This window comes from Physcomitrium patens, chromosome 22 (genome assembly GCF_059467195.1).
Source record: "Physcomitrium patens ecotype Gransden chromosome 22, ASM5946719v1, whole genome shotgun sequence".
NCBI lineage: Eukaryota > Viridiplantae > Streptophyta > Bryopsida > Funariales > Funariaceae > Physcomitrium > Physcomitrium patens.
The window spans coordinates 9849030-9866829 of NC_143431.1; the positions used below are offsets into that span (position 1 = coordinate 9849030).

The 17800-nt window shown below is 36.6% G+C and overlaps 1 protein-coding gene and 2 non-coding genes across 5 annotated transcripts; all 3 read right to left on the reverse strand.

Annotated features, from left to right (window-relative positions):
* Window positions 1-2137: 2137 nt before the first annotated feature.
* Window positions 2138-2210, reverse strand: TRNAF-GAA (transfer RNA phenylalanine (anticodon GAA)). The gene has a single exon. It is a non-coding gene; the product is annotated as a tRNA-Phe (tRNA).
* Window positions 2211-2213: 3 nt separating this feature from the next.
* On the reverse strand, window positions 2214-2287 carry TRNAV-AAC (transfer RNA valine (anticodon AAC)). Its single transcript has one exon. It is a non-coding gene; the product is annotated as a tRNA-Val (tRNA).
* Window positions 2288-3169: 882 nt separating this feature from the next.
* Window positions 3170-8241, reverse strand: LOC112275378 (uncharacterized). 3 transcript variants are annotated; one of them, XM_024505708.3, is made up of 6 exons: window positions 7940-8240; window positions 7216-7275; window positions 5096-7062; window positions 4785-4981; window positions 4428-4663; window positions 3170-4277 (listed from the first exon to the last, which is right to left on the reverse strand). In XM_024505708.3, exons 3-6 carry the CDS (start codon window positions 7045-7047, stop codon window positions 3378-3380), a joined length of 3285 nt encoding a protein of 1094 aa, XP_024361476.1. In that variant the 5' UTR covers window positions 7048-7062; window positions 7216-7275; window positions 7940-8240; the 3' UTR covers window positions 3170-3377. The 3 variants fall into 3 exon arrangements, with proteins under 3 accessions (XP_024361476.1, XP_090102366.1, XP_024361478.1); XM_090246240.1 differs by lacking the exon at window positions 7940-8240 and adding an exon at window positions 7727-7926; XM_024505710.3 differs by lacking the exon at window positions 7216-7275 and having other exon boundaries at window positions 7940-8241.
* Between the last annotated feature and the right edge of the window lie 9559 nt (window positions 8242-17800).

Below are 17800 nucleotides of genomic sequence, written 5' to 3' on the forward strand. Positions count from 1 at the left end.
TTTACTTTTAAAATAAGACCTCAATAATAAGTTAGCATTCTTGTCAAAATGTCAAAGAGATGAATTTCAAAGAAAGAAAACTTCAATACGCTCTTGTATCACTTAAAAAGACTAAAAAATCACTCAAAGATATTATAATATTAAACTAGAATGGTTATTGCCAAAGACAAAAAGACTAGAAAGTCTTGAAATAAGACTAAAGATTAAGAAGGTATTGATAAGAGTAAAGAAGGCTTTATTCTTGCCTCCATATATACTTTTAACTAGGAGCTATATCGCAATATCTTATAGAACCTCCAAAACATGTTGACTTTGTAAGACACATATCTTAACTTATAGGCTAAGTTTTTTAATATATGTACTACATAATTAGCTTATTTTTCAAGCTATCAACATGTGATTAACTTGAAAAATAAGCTAATTATATACTGTTCATATAAAAAAAATCAAGTTTTTAACCTACCAATCAACTACAAATACAAATAAAGTCAAAGCAATGTTTATAAAGCTTCTACAAAGCTTTTCTAAAAAATATTATGAAATAAATCTATTTTTATTTATTGTTACTTAATCATATAAGTTAATATTAGAGTAAATATATATATATATATATATATATATCTCCATGACATTATATAAATAAATTATTTTTTTATGAGTGTTGTTATGCCACCTACAAAGTTGTCTATTGTTGTAGAGTATAGTGTTCCATTCTACATGGATATGCCTTATAGAAAGCCAAAGTGTTGTATTTTTTCAAGGCACTCATCTAGCAATAAGATGTATTTTTGTAGTAATAAAATATTTTGTATGGATTGTATTTTTCTAAAGAAATTTGTGAGATCTCTATTTTTTATATTCTTGGAATATTTCACTGCATACATCACACATTGCTTATTGTACAAGGCAATCATTAAACCCTCAATTTGCATTACTTTATCTATCTTTGAAGAAATGGAGACCTCTTGTTGCTCTTCATTGGGACAATTATCCTATGATATATAGATCTCTAAGTATTTGTATGTTGTTGCTAGTGGATATGGACCAAATAGAAATAGGATTTCTTTTGATATAAATTGACCTTGTAATGCATTGTTATTTATTTCTGTAGTTAAGTTGGTATCCACAAAGGATAGAAGAGGGATCCATTTGTATACTAGTGGTAACTTAATGGAATAGATGTCGTCTCCTTGTACAATCAGTGTCAGTATATTGCATATTGAGAGATTACCAAATGAGTTTATTCATGTATAAATCCACCTTGCATTGAAGAATGTGTAAAGTGGATTGTATCCTTTGTTCTTGAGAGTCATGTATAATCGTTAGTGTAGCATTGTTGGTGAGATGGATTTGGATACTTTCTCCTATCCACTTGTTTTCCTCCCAGTGTAAGATTAAAGAGTGCAATAGGTTGTTTTTCCTGTCTACTATGTGATCCATAAGAATCTCGTATCTTGATTGTGTGTCACAATATAACATTGGCATTACCACTGCCATGTATTTCTAACTATGAAGTATGTTTTCCACTCTGAGTGCTCTCCATAAGCTTCTTTGATTCAGTTTGTTCTGTATCCATATCTGTCCGTGGTTGTTGTTGACCTTGTGTAATTTTCCTATTTTTGTACAATTTTGTGTATAGGTTGCCATACAAACTTGTTAATGTTGTTGCTCTCTCCTATAAGTATTTGTATTCCAATGCAGAAAAGTGTGAACTCAACTCCAAACTAAAAACATGAATAGAGGCAGCATGGAAAAGGTGCAAATGAGGTGTGGCACATCAGGAGAGTGGGAGGTGAGAAGGGGCCACAAAGTGTGAATTGGTTGTGAGTGTTCATAGGAGAACATGCTTTCTCACATGGAGTTCTAAGTATATGGTTCTTCAAAGTGTTGAGGAAAACGCAGCGGTGACTTACAGGGATAGTTAGTCTCGGTATCCTTCTGGGTTGGAACGGAGAACAACTCACTCATGGCGTGTGAACTTGAAGCGGGCTGCGGGGGCAGGGAAGGGTAGAGCCTCCCTCCCTCCGCTGTCGCTCTGCTGGGCTGCGGTGGTTTCGTGGCCGCAGCGAAGCAGAGTTGTGCGAGATGCTGCAGGGAGGGAGGACACATTGACGCGACGGAGAAAAGGCGAGTGCGATGCGGTGAGCGTGGATCGAACACGCGACCTTCAGATCTTCAGTCTGACGCTCTCCCAACTGAGCTATCCCCGCATGTGTTTTCGCCCGGGTTCGAACCGGAGACCTTCAGTGTGTTAGACTGATGTGATAACCAACTACACCACGAAAACTGCATCAGGACACACCTGCCGCAGCGGTCGCGCCCGGACCCTCTCGCCATGATGACCGAAGGCGGCTGCCCGGGTTAACCTCGTTTTCCCGCAAGCACTCCAGCGACATTGGGCCGCGATCCCTTCGCATCTGTGACTCCAAGGCTCACTGCGCACCCTCCAAGTGCCCACCTGAACAGTAGTATTTATTGCCAGCGGGCTCCACCACCCTCCTCCAGAGACGGAGGGAAGCCTGCCTCACCCTCACACACAACCCCAATCCCAACTCCAGCTCCCATGAATTCTCATCTCCTCACTTCACTCCCATGAACAATGGGAGCTCATCTCTAGTCCTTGATTTATTGTTTGTTTAAATTCCAAATTCTCCACCTAGAAGTATTTGTATTTTAATGAAGAAAAGTGTGAACCCAAAAAGAAAAAGAAAAAGATACTGAAATTATAAAATATTACGCATTATGGATAATAACCAGAACAAATTTCTTTTTTCTTTTTTCTCCTCTTTTAATGAGCAAAACGAGAAGTCCGTTAACTTTTATAAATGCAGTAGGAAGTTCAAAATGCAAGTGAAGACAGAATTCAGAAAGATTGAATGTATGGAGTAGCAAAGGGAACGGTGGGTAGGAAAAAGTGAAAGCTAGTGAAGCATTCACAAAGCTAGTCTGGCTTTTGGTGACCTCAAGCTTTGCGCGCGTGATTTCTTCCTGATCGTCACTAGCTCTTGTTGCAAATCAATCTTGACGACTGACGGCGAAGGAGGACTGCGTTTTGACTCAGTTGAGCTTTGTCGAAGTGCAAGGAATCGCACATTCCAAAACAATTGAACAAAGAAACCAACCAAACAAAGAGCAAATTCAAAGCATCCACAAGAAAGGAACTCACGAATTGTTGCGTGCTATGAGCATCTGATTGCTGGAAACGATGCTTCGGTTGTTTGGTACATCTCAAATTTATGAGAAATGAAAAAAAAAAAAAAAAAAAAAAAAAAAATGGTACAAAAATCAAGGCCGCTGTTAGAGCCAGAATGAGGCTCCAGAATGATTATCTACAAGCCGCGTCGAAAAAGCCCGCTCCGTCAGCTGAGATCGGTCGTCTACATCGGCAGAGTCAAACTATTGCGTCTCGACGGTCCTGTTGATGGTGGTGGCAGAGGAGCATTGCCCTTCATCACGTCTTCACAAGCTTGTTCCAACATTGCAAGAAAGTCTCGCATGACCATGAATACTTTCAAGGGCTGTGTGCTCTTCGCTGTGTCTGCCTCTCCGTAAAAATATACACTAATGTCCTTTGCACTCGCTAAGACTATCTCTAAATCCTTCTGAATCACACTCAATTTTGCCTCCGCGTCCTCAACGAAGCCCGCCATTCTGTCGCTAAACACATCGTCGGTTAGGTCATACGTTGTGGTTCTAATTCCGATTCCGACCCCCTCACTAGGTTCATGCAGTTTCTCCAGCGTCGTCTTCATGTCTTGGAGTCCCGTTTGGAGCCTACTTACACCGAGCCTTATTGTTGAGATATCCATACCGCCGGCCTTCCGGACGTGATCTAACTCATTTGGAATTCCTCTCACTACATCCATTCCTATTCTCCGGAAGCCGCCTAGGCTGCTGCTGTTGCTAATTTCACTCTGACATCTGTTCAGCTCAGCTTCCATACCTCTTGCGAAATGAGAAAGAGGAGAGGAAGGAGATGTGCAGGTCGGAGACGGGCACAGTGAGCTCCATGTGCTTGATGGTGTGGAAGAGTCGTGGAAACCGGCTAATCGTGCAGCTCGAAAGGCTTCTGCTTTGACGATCTCCTTGATAAGGAAGTGCAATAGTGTCGTCTTCCCGTCTACTCCCTTCACGTCCGCGAGTTTCAGTAGAGTGTCCAACTTGAAAGCCTTGGCGTCCCCTCGAAACGTTCCCGTATTGAGCCGGTTTCCTGTTTTTAAGACTGCCTCCAGCAGTTTCGTGAAGGTGCGGCTACTCTTCAGCTCCTTGCAGGCCATCTTCACCATCCAACGTGGCAAAATTAGAATTAGGCCACCCCAAAAATTGCAATACGCAATTGAATTAGACGGGGAAGCTCGACAACACAAAAATACTAATTCATGGCGAATTTTGGGTGTTCAGTTGAGAGTTAGGAGGCGCCTCATTACCTCGAGTGTAGTTATTGTACATTGAAGTTGGGTAAGCTCTTCGCTAAACGATGCCCTGTATAGCATAGAATTAAGGCGCTCAAAAGCACTCGGAATTTGAAGTATTCCCTGCACAAAGCGATCTGCGGGACCAAGTAATGTTGGGTCACCGTGATAGCCTTGAAACTTAGTCATCTCATCATCCGTGGGAGCCATCTTCACAAGGAGCTCCAAGATCTCCTGACTCAGACCCTCGCCTGCAAAATTGAGAAACTTCATCTTCGTCATTATAAACGAAGCTGAATAAGATTTGATGTTCCTGTCATCAGAATTAGAGCTTCATACACATTAACGTTGCAAAACATGAAAGAAACTCACCCTCTAGTAAAGCATTGCGAACTTCTATTCTTGATAATCCCCGCGCACGAAGCTGAATGGCAATGTTGTGAGCTTTTCTTGGATAAAGCATTTCAGCCCTCTCAATTGTAACTGTAGACGCAGACTGCTTGGGACCTTCGTCTTCGGAGGCTCTAGTTGTCACACCAAACATATGTTCGATCATTTCTTCATCAAGCCTGCACACAAGACGAGAACAGCCAAGGAGAAAACATATAAGTCCCGATTTCTTCCGTGTGCCTCTTCCGTAGAACAGTACCAGGAGTCACATTTAGGAAATTCGGAAGACTTACTCCATTGAGTTGGTGATATTGTCCCACACCATTGATTTGTGCGACTCTGGTTTGAGCTTTTCCCAGTGGAGAGGTCGCATCTTCTGCGGCTGTTTTGGTGAGCGACGATTAATTCTAAAACCCTCTACGTTATCAGCTCCAAGATCAGGTCGTCCAGGTAGTATCAATGCAGCCAGCTTTGGTTTCGATGCACTACTCGGCATTACAGGGGGTGGAGGGGATGGAGGTGGAGTGACACTCTTGCGGGGCAGAGTTGGGAATGGAGGTATAGGGGATGGAGGCGGTGTAATCTTCCTCCCGTCCTGTGGACATTCCGGAGATACAGGCGGTGTGAGCTTTCTTTCCTCGTGCGGGTTTGATGGAGGAGATGGTGGTGGTGTGAGTTTCATCGGGTCGTCCGGAGCTGGAAGATTAATGAACTTCCTGCAGGAGAGAGTTGGCAATGGTGGAGGGGGCGGAGGAGGTGGGGGAGGTGGCTGAGACGAAAGATCTCCACCTTCGTTGAAATTTGCATGCGACAACCCCGAAGAAGGAGATCCATCTGCACCAAGTGTAGAAGATGGGGAAGATGGAGATGTGGATAGAGTAAGAGATGTGGCAAGAAGAAGAGATTGGGTGTGTTCCTGAGATGGAGGAGCAAGAGGAGACAGAAATGGAACAGGAATAGGAGGTGGGGGAGTAGAGGGGCAATAACTTGCAATCGCCCACTTCGATTCCGCCTTCTTAGATCCTTTCAATGTTCTCCCATGCTCATCTGCCTCGCCTAATGTCGCAGGAAGCGGCAGTAGGGGGGGAGGGGTGGAAGGCGGAACAATGAAAGTAGGGTTATTCAAAGCTGCATTGCTTTGAACAGACAGCCGAGACGCTTTCCAACATGATACCCGAGCCAGCGGTGCAGGAGCGAGATTGTCACCAAAAGCAGTGGAAGAGTATCTATGAGAGGGAGAAGATGGCAACGCATGTGGATGCGGCGTAAGAGGGAAAATGACTGTGCGCGGTGCTTCCGCCCTATTTTCTCCTTTCATGTTTACGCTTGTGTCGCGTGACCCTTGCAATGATCTATGGTGGAAAGCGGGAAGTGATAGTGTTCGTGATTTCCATCCAATTTTACTCCGCTCCTCCTCTCTGGCTGGTGATGCAGCAATGGTGTGCGATCTGTTGAGAGTTCCCAGTAAACTCGCCGATTCGCTCTCCGAACGCCCAACCTTCGAAGCAACCTTTTCGCTCGAAGGTATTTTGGTTAGAAAATCAATGTTACCTAGTTCTGCTCTACTGTATCGCACTCCCATTTTCTCCCCCTTGTAGAACAGTTCGTCAGAGAAATTCTCCTCCTGTTTCCAATTGAAATCCCCCGGTAAGACCTTGTTCCTAAACCCCCCTGAGTCCTTCTTCCTGAAACCCTCGACCACATGCTTGTCCCTCGTGTAGACAGGTATGCCCTGCTCCACAATTCTCGCTCCAGATGTTGCGTCATCCCCATCATCTCCTCCATCGAACTTCTTCGACGCCGACTGACTCGCAAGCGCTCGCTCAAAATCTGACAGAATCTTCTGTCCTGTCTTGCTTGGTATTCCTTGTTCCTCATCAACCTCGCCTTCACGATTGAAGTTGGCCTCATTTTCTTCGTAGAGATCCCTATGCTCCTGCAAGGCTTTCTTGTACTCTCGTTTCTTGTACCAGAACCAGATGAGGGTTATTACTGCGACCACGAGAAATGCTACGAGCACACCTACTATGGCAATCCATGAGATGTCTGACGATTGAGTTTTGGCTATGACCAACGTCCCCTCCGGAGATGATGCAGAGGGCACGAGATATGCAGGAGGTGGAGACAGGACTGGGGTAGTGGCTGGAGGTGCAGCTGACACATTAACAATAGCTTTGGCTGGAGCCACCACCGTCGAATTAGACATATTAGACCTTCCAGAAATATTCTCAACCCCTCTTGTCATAATTCGTCACCCCAACTGCATATCGTAGAATAGAAATCAGATCGTTAGAAAATACTCGCACAGCTAGCAGCTGTACATAATCGTCATAGGTTTTGGGTGCGCATTTACATTCTAATGCACTGAATGCGAGGTTTGCGAGGCGGAGCAAGTGAGTACTAATTTGCGCACCTTTCGGGGCATGGCAAAAACCACGACGTACCGCCTGACATACTCCACCAAAAATCATCCCTACGGTCACAAGACACGCTCATGTCAAGACAATTAATTCCGAAGGGTGTGGGAGGAAGGTAAAACAAGCTCCACACATCTGAGTACCGTTAGAAGGGTTGGTGTATGGTGACTCCATGAACATCTAATTCACATTCTAGTGAGTCTATTCACTCCATGTGGGTAATACGAAAGCTGCTATTTCTGAATAGATTTCCAAGTTCTAAACAGAAGCATCCTTCAAGCATCGCCATTGTTTGGAGGGACGAAGAAGAGCTAAAACTGAAGTTCAAGTACATGTAACCACTTTCGTAAGCTGGCGACCTTAAAGCACGATGCCATCGACAGGTTCAACTAGAGACATCGCTCGTAGACTCCATCGAGTCAGTCCTCGGGGACGAGTATCTGCCTAAAAGAATAAGTGGCCCTCAAAGCACGTAGGACTGTGTTGCATTGATTCATAAATCCTTACCTGTTTCTCATTGCCGTTTACCACGACGAAAATCATGCAATGTTTGACTATGTACTCGCTCCGGAGCCCCAAAATGCTTCCTCTCACCGGCAACCAGAACACCTAGTCTTAAGGTATGGAGGAGGATCCGAGTACGGGAGGGACTTCAGCATAAAAAGACTTATTCTTCATGTTTACAATGAAGTAGGAGATGAGAAGAAGATAGAAATTCACCTGCAGAATTTAGAGTGCCGACGATCACACGTCGCAGCGACTACAGAATATCACCCAAAGTTTGAGCAGGACTATCGCCAAGAACGAATTCATCTCAGCATCCTTTCACCAGACTCTTCCCTGCCGCCGTCACTGTCGGCGCGTGAACGCGTTTCAGAAGCGTAGCATCAGAAGCAAAGTTTGCAAGTCAGGCTCATGTTCACTGACAATGATACAGTTTTCTTTCCATCCCTCTCTTCACAAGGTGCTGTTACTTTCCCCCCACGAGGTGCACTCTCGCTCTCTCTCTGGCGCGTCAAGAAATTATTTAATCTTACTTTTTCCAGCAATAGAGGGGTACGACAGCCCTGCACTTATTGACAAAGTCCTAGCAAGTTTTTATGTGGCTAAAGTCCGGTATCGGTCGATCCATGCTCATCAATAGCATGAGCAGATAGGCACTTGAACAATGGCTTTTCGAGCTACCTCTTCTGGAAGGGATAGGCTGTTCTTCGGACGCTTTTAATATGAGGCGCTTTCCAATTGGAAAATCGCCACCCTCGACCGTCGACTCTTCCTCAAGACCATCCATGCACCAAAGAATCTTCACAAATTGGTGGATCCTGAAGAGACGGATTACGTTAACACTACGTGTGCACATCATCCAGGGCATTTCCACTGGATCATCTGCCACAATGCAGTTGTCATCTTCTGAACACTTCGAAACCATGTGAAACTAGCAGCCAAGGGTAGAACACACGAACTTCTATTGCTGTGCAAAGAAATGATATATTAGCACTGGAGCAAATCAAGCACAATGACAGATTAGAAACTTGAATGCTGTCTGCAGAGTCGACTATTGACAGAGGAATTTACCGCTAAAATGGAATGCTCCCTATCATTAAATTCGAGTTCTAAGTCCTGGAAAATTTTCACCGTCATCAAAGTTACGCAGTCAGCTACTTTCCAAAAGAGGCTACCCAAGTCAACCACCTCTACACAGGACTATAGCAGGCAAGCCATCTACAGTGGAGAGTGCTGTCGTGTTCAGCACATGCCGTTCATTGATGTGCCTGTCGCTTGCACTTTGGAAATTCTACCCAGAGATAGACACCTAGATCTTTACCAAGCCCTGCTTCATTAGATCTCTAGTATATTTCTACAATGCCGAGCTGCTTCTACGGGCATTGATTTCTTGCAGACACTTCAATAAGTTCGACAAGAGAATTGGCCGGCTGTATTTAAAACGTTCATATCTGGCAGTCCTGACCAGTGGAGCGAAAAACTTATCGACTGGACCCACAAACTTGCGCCAACTGGCGGTCATACAGAGACAGAAATTAGCATCGCAACTTAACTTAGAACTGAATTTGTAAGTTGCTCTCGTTCATCCACATGTGGTCCTCATAACCCCACATCCGAAACGGCAAAGCAGTTGGAATAGCTCCACTTCCTTTTTGACATAGTGCGCATGCCCAAAGAAAGCAGCCTCGCTTCCAACATTCTATTGTCCAGCAACCTTTAGCATCTCAGGACCTACAGGCATTAAATCGCATCAGATACTATACAATCGGAGCTCTTGTGCTCCTGCAGAATGCAACGAGAATCCTCGGTTTGGGGCTCTCTTCGTCTTTGGGGTAATGACTTGTGTCTCCCGTGTGCATTTTCCTCTGCTGGTTTTGGCCCTTCTAGGCAAGATCGCGGCGGAACAAACCAGCCTTTCCAAAGGCCAGGGAGAAACTACCACAGACTTGAACCACACATTATGAACTTGCGTACTAAATGTGTTGGTGATACCCAACCTGCGCCCTCATTTCTATACTGACGTCATCTCTCCAGGTTTAGAGTTCGGTGGAACCGCATTACCTTTTAGTACGAACAAGTAACCCTAATTGTATAAATGGCCATGTCGTCTAATGGAAAAACAGTCCATTGTACATATTTATAACATGGTATTCTAGCAATTACGATATTATTAGATCAGGTGAACCTTGCTTTTTGCTTAGTGAGAGAAAGAGAGAAGGTGATAGAAGTATAGTAGAATATGTATCTTAAAGGATAAACATCCAAAATGGGTAGATGGCAAAATCAAGAGAGAAGTCTTTAAACTATGAGATAGGATAGACAAACAAACTATTAGGAGTCTAGAACTACTATGTTTGGAAGTTGAAGATATCTACAATCTTGAAGAGAGAGAACCTATGGAGCACATTAGAAATGAAGAGATCAATCATATCATTTCTTTTGACCATAGTAGGTAGATCTTAGATTGAGACACAATTAGCAAAAGTATAATAAAGAGCACAATTGGGACTCATTATGTCAATTGTAGATAGCTTGATTAGAACAAATTCCAATATAATGATCTTATAAATTCATGAAACATTATTTGGAAAATGTTTAATGGAGGAGACCAATAAAAAATCATATTATTAATAAATAAGTTGAATGGAATATTAATTAAAAAAAGAAGTGACATCAATGCTTATTTTAAGGAAGTTATAGATATGAAGAATTAATTAAAGGCTTTTGGCAAAACCATCACAAACAAGACCTTCATAAACATTGTATTCAATGGATTACCACAAAGTTACCAAATGGTGATTCAAGGCATTATTTATATGACACAATCCACATTTGCAAATATTATGGATAAGCTCCTAACTGAAACTAATTAAAGAGCAGTAAAAAAATAAATATTGGAACAAGAAGAAGCATTGGCAGTACAACTTCAATAGACTTACTATAGAAAAAGTAGACATAGTCATTTTATACAAGGAGGTGACTAAAGAGAAATATGTTTTATTTGTGGAATACTGCAATATTTTGGAGGACTTCAACCTCATATGGTCAATTAATGTTAAAATAGGTCAAGTAGACCATTGAGCTATTTGGAAGCAAAAGCGCAATCATCTATGATTTAGCTATTTGGAAGCAAAAGCGCAATCATCTATGATTTAGCTATTTGTTGATTATTAGAACAAAAATTGGTATATTGATTTAGGAACTAACAAGTACTTCACAGAAGAAATCTTGAACTTCTAAATAATAGACTAACAAATTTTAAATAGATTATTACAAATTACAAATGATAAATTCCATAGGATCAAAGTTTTTAGGTCCATCAATGTAACCATAAGATCTGGAGCAATGCACTTATACAATGTTTGGTACCTACCAATGTTAAACTAAAATCTGATATTAATAGGATTGTTAAGAGATAAGAAAAAAATAGTCATGTTTACTAAGAAATAATGCTTGATATTAGAAAATAGAAACAATGAAAAATTGATAGTTGCAAGAGTAAAGAATAAAAACACTAAACTTTATCAATTCTACAATAAAATAATAGATCTTAAATCTAATTCAATTATTATAGAAATAAATATATAATTATGATATAAAAAGATATAATCACTTACATTATATTGGATTACAATACTTGTCATGAACTAATCAAGTGTAAGGATTCTTATTGTTAACTGAAATTCTTATTGTAAGAAACTTGCAAAGATTCCTTAATGAGGCAATAATAATAAGATCTATTTCTAAAAACTTTGTCTTACCATATTGAAAAGATACTTCAACTCATACACTATGATTTAGTAGGTTCCATAAAGACACCATCCTAAAAAAGTATAAAGTACTTTGTTATTTTTTTTACTAATGTCTATTTTTATAAAAATTGGATCTACTTTAAGTGAAGTAAAGATAAAACTTTTAAATTTAAAAAAAAAATTAAAGTACATGTAGAGAGAGAAACAAGAAATAAAATAGATAATTTAAAAATAAGTAGATGTAAAGAATATTCAACATATGAACTTAATAATTTTCTAATCTATCACAAAATACAAAGACAATTTACTATGACTTGTTGTCATAGACATATATATTTATATAAATAAGAAGTATTAGGTAGAAGTTAAATATAAGTAGATTTGATATTAACTTATGGCATAGCTTAATAGAAGCTTTATAGAGACATGTTTGACTTTATACATGTTTATAGTTGATTGATAGATTAGAAAATTAACCAAAAAATTAGCCATGTATCGCATATGTAGATATCTTGTGGCATAAGCTAATGATAAAGCATACATATAGGAAACTTGCCTTACAAGTTTAAATACATGTCTTGCAAATTGAACACATGTTAGCGGTACTATAGAGCATCACCACATAGTTTTTAATTAGATAGTATATATAGAAGCAAAAGTAAAGCTTTTTTTACTCTTATCAATGCCTTTATAATGCTTAGTCTTGATTCAAGTCTTTCTAATCTTCTTGTCTTTAGCAATAGCCATTTTAGTTTAAAATTATACTATATTTGAGTAAAGTTTCAGTCTTTTTAAGTAACACAAGAGTATATTAATTTTTTAGTCTTTTGAGATTTATGTCATTGATAATTTGATAAAAATCTTAATTCATAGTTCTTATTTTATTTTTAGAAATAAGTAGATTATCTCACTTCTATTCTTGTATTTTGAAGATTACAAATTATCCACCTTTAAACTACTTTTTAGTTTTTTAATACTAATTTTTTTATTTAGAGAGAATAGACTATATCTCTTTGTAGAAATTTTTATTTGATATTAAAGGTTGTAGATTATTCTTTTCTAATCTGACTTATGAATTTATTTGTATTGTCCATGGAAAGAAAAATTATAGATATTATTTTTAATTGAAGTGAGAATAGATTTGCAACTATTGTAAATCTTCATAACCTTGTTAACATTCTTAGAGTCAAAATCTCACATATTTCTAATGTGAATTATAGGAGTACTATTTCTATGTCCATAAAAGAAGTCAACAATGATGTTCAAAGACTATGATAAGAAGTTTTGTAATTAGGAAAAGCAATTAGATCATGTTCATAATCAAATCCAAAAAGCCTTGCTACCAAAATTATGAAAGAGGCAAGAATAAGTATGCTAGAGAAGTTGGACAAAACATGATCAAAGTTTTGAAGGTTACTACAAGAAATGAAGCTCTATCTAAGATTGAATTCTTTCTAATATTTTGATGGATTTACTCAAGTCGGATTTATAGTCGAACATCCTCTAAGTTTTTAGAAGCTTATTCATCCATACTAGAGCCTATGTCAATTGATACAATACATTTTAAAGTTCTTATTGAATGAAAAAAGACTCAATGTCATTAAAAAGGTTCATGTCTATATTATAGAAAATCCAAGCATACTACTCAATATTGTCCAAAAAAGTAATGTAATTAGAAAATGAAGAGTATGGTTGCCAAAGAGGATGATGTGTCAGAAAACAAATTATTCTAGTTATAATAGAGACTATGTAACTAAAATCTTATGCAACAACTAGTAAAGATCCTATTCTTTCTTTAAATCCTTCACCTTATTTTACAATAATTTTTTTTTAAGACCAAAAAGTCAAAAAAAATTTATTTTATTAGATTCAAAAGCCTAAGCTTATTTTATAAACAAAGATTTTGATAAAAAATAAAAATATCTTAAGTTAAGAAAATTAAGTTCGTACATGTAAAATTCATAGATAGGTGTTTGTTGTGCTTTGGAGACATTATCTATGAAATAATTCTTTTAGATATAACAAATAAAGATCATAATAGCTTAGTAATATTAAATGTCATTAGATCTCTGTCTAATTCAATTATTTAAGAATTTTTGTGATTTAAGAAGTATAATCTTCAAATAGATTAGATCTCTTATAATCTTGATTTTTTTTGTGATTTAACTTAAGATTTTTTTAATCAAGTAAAAACCTATAAATTCAATACAACCAAATTCTTATTAATAGGTACAAGAACTTTCATGCATACTACAAAAATAGGATCAACTTTTGTTATGTATGCCAAATCTACTTTTAATAAATAAAAAACTTTAAGTAGCATTCCAAACCAATATTAAGATTATCAAGACGTTTTTGAAAAAAAATGTTGATATTCTTCCAAAATATTAATTTTATGACTATTCAATTGATCTTCAAGAAGAAATTCAACCACAATTTAGATCATCTTATAGCTCATCTTAAAACGAGTTGGATGCATTCAAAGAATATATTGATGAAAATTTGATTAAAAACTTTATATGCTATTTAAAATCTCCATATCTTAATTATAAAGAATAAATATAGATCTCTATGGATGTGTATAGACTATAAAGGACTCACCAAAATTACCATCAAGAATAGATATCTTTTATCTTTGATTTCAAAACTTCTTAATCAATTCAATCAAGTAAAAATCTATATAAAAATAAATCTATTAAAAGTATATAACATAATATGCATTAAAAAAAATAACTAAAAAATTATATTTTGAATCAAATATAGGTATTTCAAATATAATATCATGTCTTTTGAATTTATAAATACTCTAGTTTCTTTTCAACATCTAATGAATGATATCTTTTGTGAATTTTTTTAATAATTTTTTATCTATTTATATATGATATTTTAATCTATTCTAAAAATACAAAAAAATATAATTTTTTTATTTATTATGTATTATAAAAAACTAAAAGATATATGATTATATGCTAAAATGGAAAAGTGTTTATTTTAGAATACTTAAGTTGACTTCCTAGAATATATCATTTCAAACAATGGTCTTGTGATGGATCCTAAAAGGTCAAAGCTATTATAGATTTGAAGATCTCAAAAATAGTTAGAGATGTATAATGTTTTTTGAAATTTGCCAATTATTCTCAGATCTTTAATAAAACCTTTTTTCAAGTTGCGGATCCTTATACACATCTTATATATAAAAATAAATTTGAGTAGAGAAAAGAAGTTAAAGTAGCTTTTGAAGCTTTAAAGATAATTTTTTATTTTGAACCAATTTTATATCATGTCAATTTTTCCAAGTCATTCTTTATAGCAACAAATGTATCTAACTTTGGTTGAAGAGTAATACTATTGCAAATGGAAATAGATGATAGATGCATCTCTCAACTTTTAATTCTAAAAATATTTTAGCAGCTAATATCTACTATGAGCTTTGCAACAAATAGCTTTTACAAATATGGATTCATTTAAGAGTATTGTTATTATATAGAAGATGCATCTTCAAATATAATCGATCCTCTAAGGTCTAAAATCTTATAAAATCCATTACAACAAAGATCTTGACACAAAATAACAATAAGTGCACTAAAATAAAACTGAAAGTAACTAAACAAAATAGAACTTCAAAGATAAGTTTAAATAGAAGAGAATAGAATAAAAAAAATCAAATAGAATGTAACAAGAAAACCAAACTTTACTAAAAACAAGAGTCTAAATCCATATTTGATTGATGCCCAAATGGCCTCAATCAATCATACTTATATTTTCTTCAACTATTTGGAACTTTCTAGAATGTTTATAATGATAGGCCTTATCAAGATAATTACCTTTTTGGAAGATTTTAGAAGTAGATTCTACCATGATAACTATCCTAAGCCTTTCTAGAAGGTTCCATAGTAGGTCCTATATGAACCACCATACTAACCTCAATTCTAAATTTTTTTCAAAAACAACTCCACCTACACATCTCTATGTGCAAATAATACAAATATCATATCTATGCCTTATTATAGCTAATCTCCCTCCACTAATGCAAAACATCCTTGTTTTATTCTTGATGGTATTTTCAAATGGTTTTTTTTGATAATGAGTGAGATTCTGTGTAAATTTCCATATTGTATTGTGGATGGAATAATCTTTTCAGAGAACTTTATACTAGAATTGTAAACATCCATTGCTACTAAAAAAGTAGAAATGCTCCAAAATACTATCCACTTCATACTCCTATTGATCATCAATTACAATCTGTGATAGAAGTAGTGGTTGATGTTTATCCGAAAAGTGCTTTGGTTTGATGTAAAACTCTTTAAGCTGCAAAATATGGAAGATCGGATGGATTCAAATATATTGTGGAAACTTGAGGCAGTATGCAACATCAAAAATTATTATAAAAATGCAAAAGGTCCAAGCCATGGAGGTGTTAGCTTACGGACTTAGATTGATGTAGCAAGTGAAAAATTGGCATTGGAAAATAATACTTGATCACCATTTCCAAAGGTCTTGTATTACTGGTGGTTATCCATATATTGCTTCTATTGATTCTATGTAAAAAAGTGTCTTATAAGGCCATTGAAAGTTGAGGCATCAATGTATATAAATCATTGAATATAATAATAATAATATCCAAGAAGACCCAAGAATGAGGGGATTTTAGAAGTATCCTTGGAGATTGGCTAATCCTCCAATTCTTTCACCTTGTCATGCTCTATGTATATGCCTTTGAAAAATACTACATGCTCTAAAAAAGTAATCTCTGCCTTCTAAAGTTTATACTTTAATTGCTTGCAATAGAAGTAACTGTCACATAGTCAACTAACATTTCTTGTAGATGTTGCTGATGTTCTTGAAGGATTTTATTATAGATCAGAATTTCATCCATAAAAACAACCACATACTAATTCAAAAGATTCCAAAATAATTTTTTCTTGTGACCAATAAAAGAGGCTGAAGCATGGATAAGGCCAAAAGCTAATATAAGCCACTCAAAGTATCCATAGCACGTATGAAATATAGTCTTTTTTTGTATCTTAAAAGACTATCAATAATCACTCCAAATGTCCAATTTGTTAAAGATATTGGTCAAGAAGATCATCTATACATGTAAGTAGATATGTATTCTTGAAAGTCTACTTATTGAGGTCTCAATAATTCATGCAAAGTCAAAGTCCACCATCTTTTTTGGGTGCAAACAGTACGAGTGCTCTCCATGGCAACATGATTTTTTAAATGAGGCCTTTCTCTAAGAATTCATTTAATGACTTTCACAGTTGTTCAAGTTCATTTAATATTAGGCAATAAATTGATTGACTTTTTGATTTGATTCCAAGTACTACTTCTATTTGGAAGAGGGCACCTCAATCAATTGGATAGACATTTCAATATTCATGTAGGAGCTGTTTTATGTCTTTTGCTGCTTTGGCTAATTTTTCTACTACTGAGGTAAGATTCAAAACTACCACATATACTAGTTGCTTATGCCATAATTATTTCTTTATAAAGGTCATTCCTACAAATAAGCTTTTAGCTGCAAATTATTTTATTATCCCACTTGATATAAGGGCACAAAGAAGCACCTTGCATCCTCTATCTTTGAAAGAAATTTTTCTTACTAGTCAATTGACCTATTTATTTTATACCTCTAGCGATGGCATACCAAGCATAATATCATATCTAAGCTTTGTTACTTTGAACTTCTTCCTCAAGGCACATGTGTTATTTAGCCTTAAGGTTTCTTCTTCACTTGTCTTACTTAATACATTCTCTTAATTATCTGCTAGATATATATTCCTTCCTTTGATCACTTTTGTTTTAATTCAAGTCAATTCACAATTGCAATCAAGATGTAATTTATTGTAGAGCCGCAATCTGTAAGCACTTGATATAGTTGTCTTCTTAGTCGACTTGTCAGAAATACTAGTCAATTCTTCTGTTAGTTGTCTAAGGTCATGCTATTTGTCTTTGAAAAAATATAACTATCTCCAACACTGGCTTTTGGTGTCTTTACCGAAGAGCTCTGTTTTTGTGCTTCACTTCTTCATCAACTTGATGGCCGTCAAGATTATAAATACATCATAATTTATTGATGCTTAAACTTTGATATTTTGAATAGTCTCTAATCTGATGGTATAGCTCCTGACAATAAAAACACAATCCTTTTAATACCAATAATTGTCATTTCTTTAGTATCAATAGTCTTTGTAGAGCATCAATTTCTATTGGCATTGATTGTTGTGCCATAGTATTGGCTAATGGCATAGAATTTTGCGGTATAGCTTATATTCCATAATTTTTGAAATATTTAGTATAAACTTTTTTTGCAATTCTAATT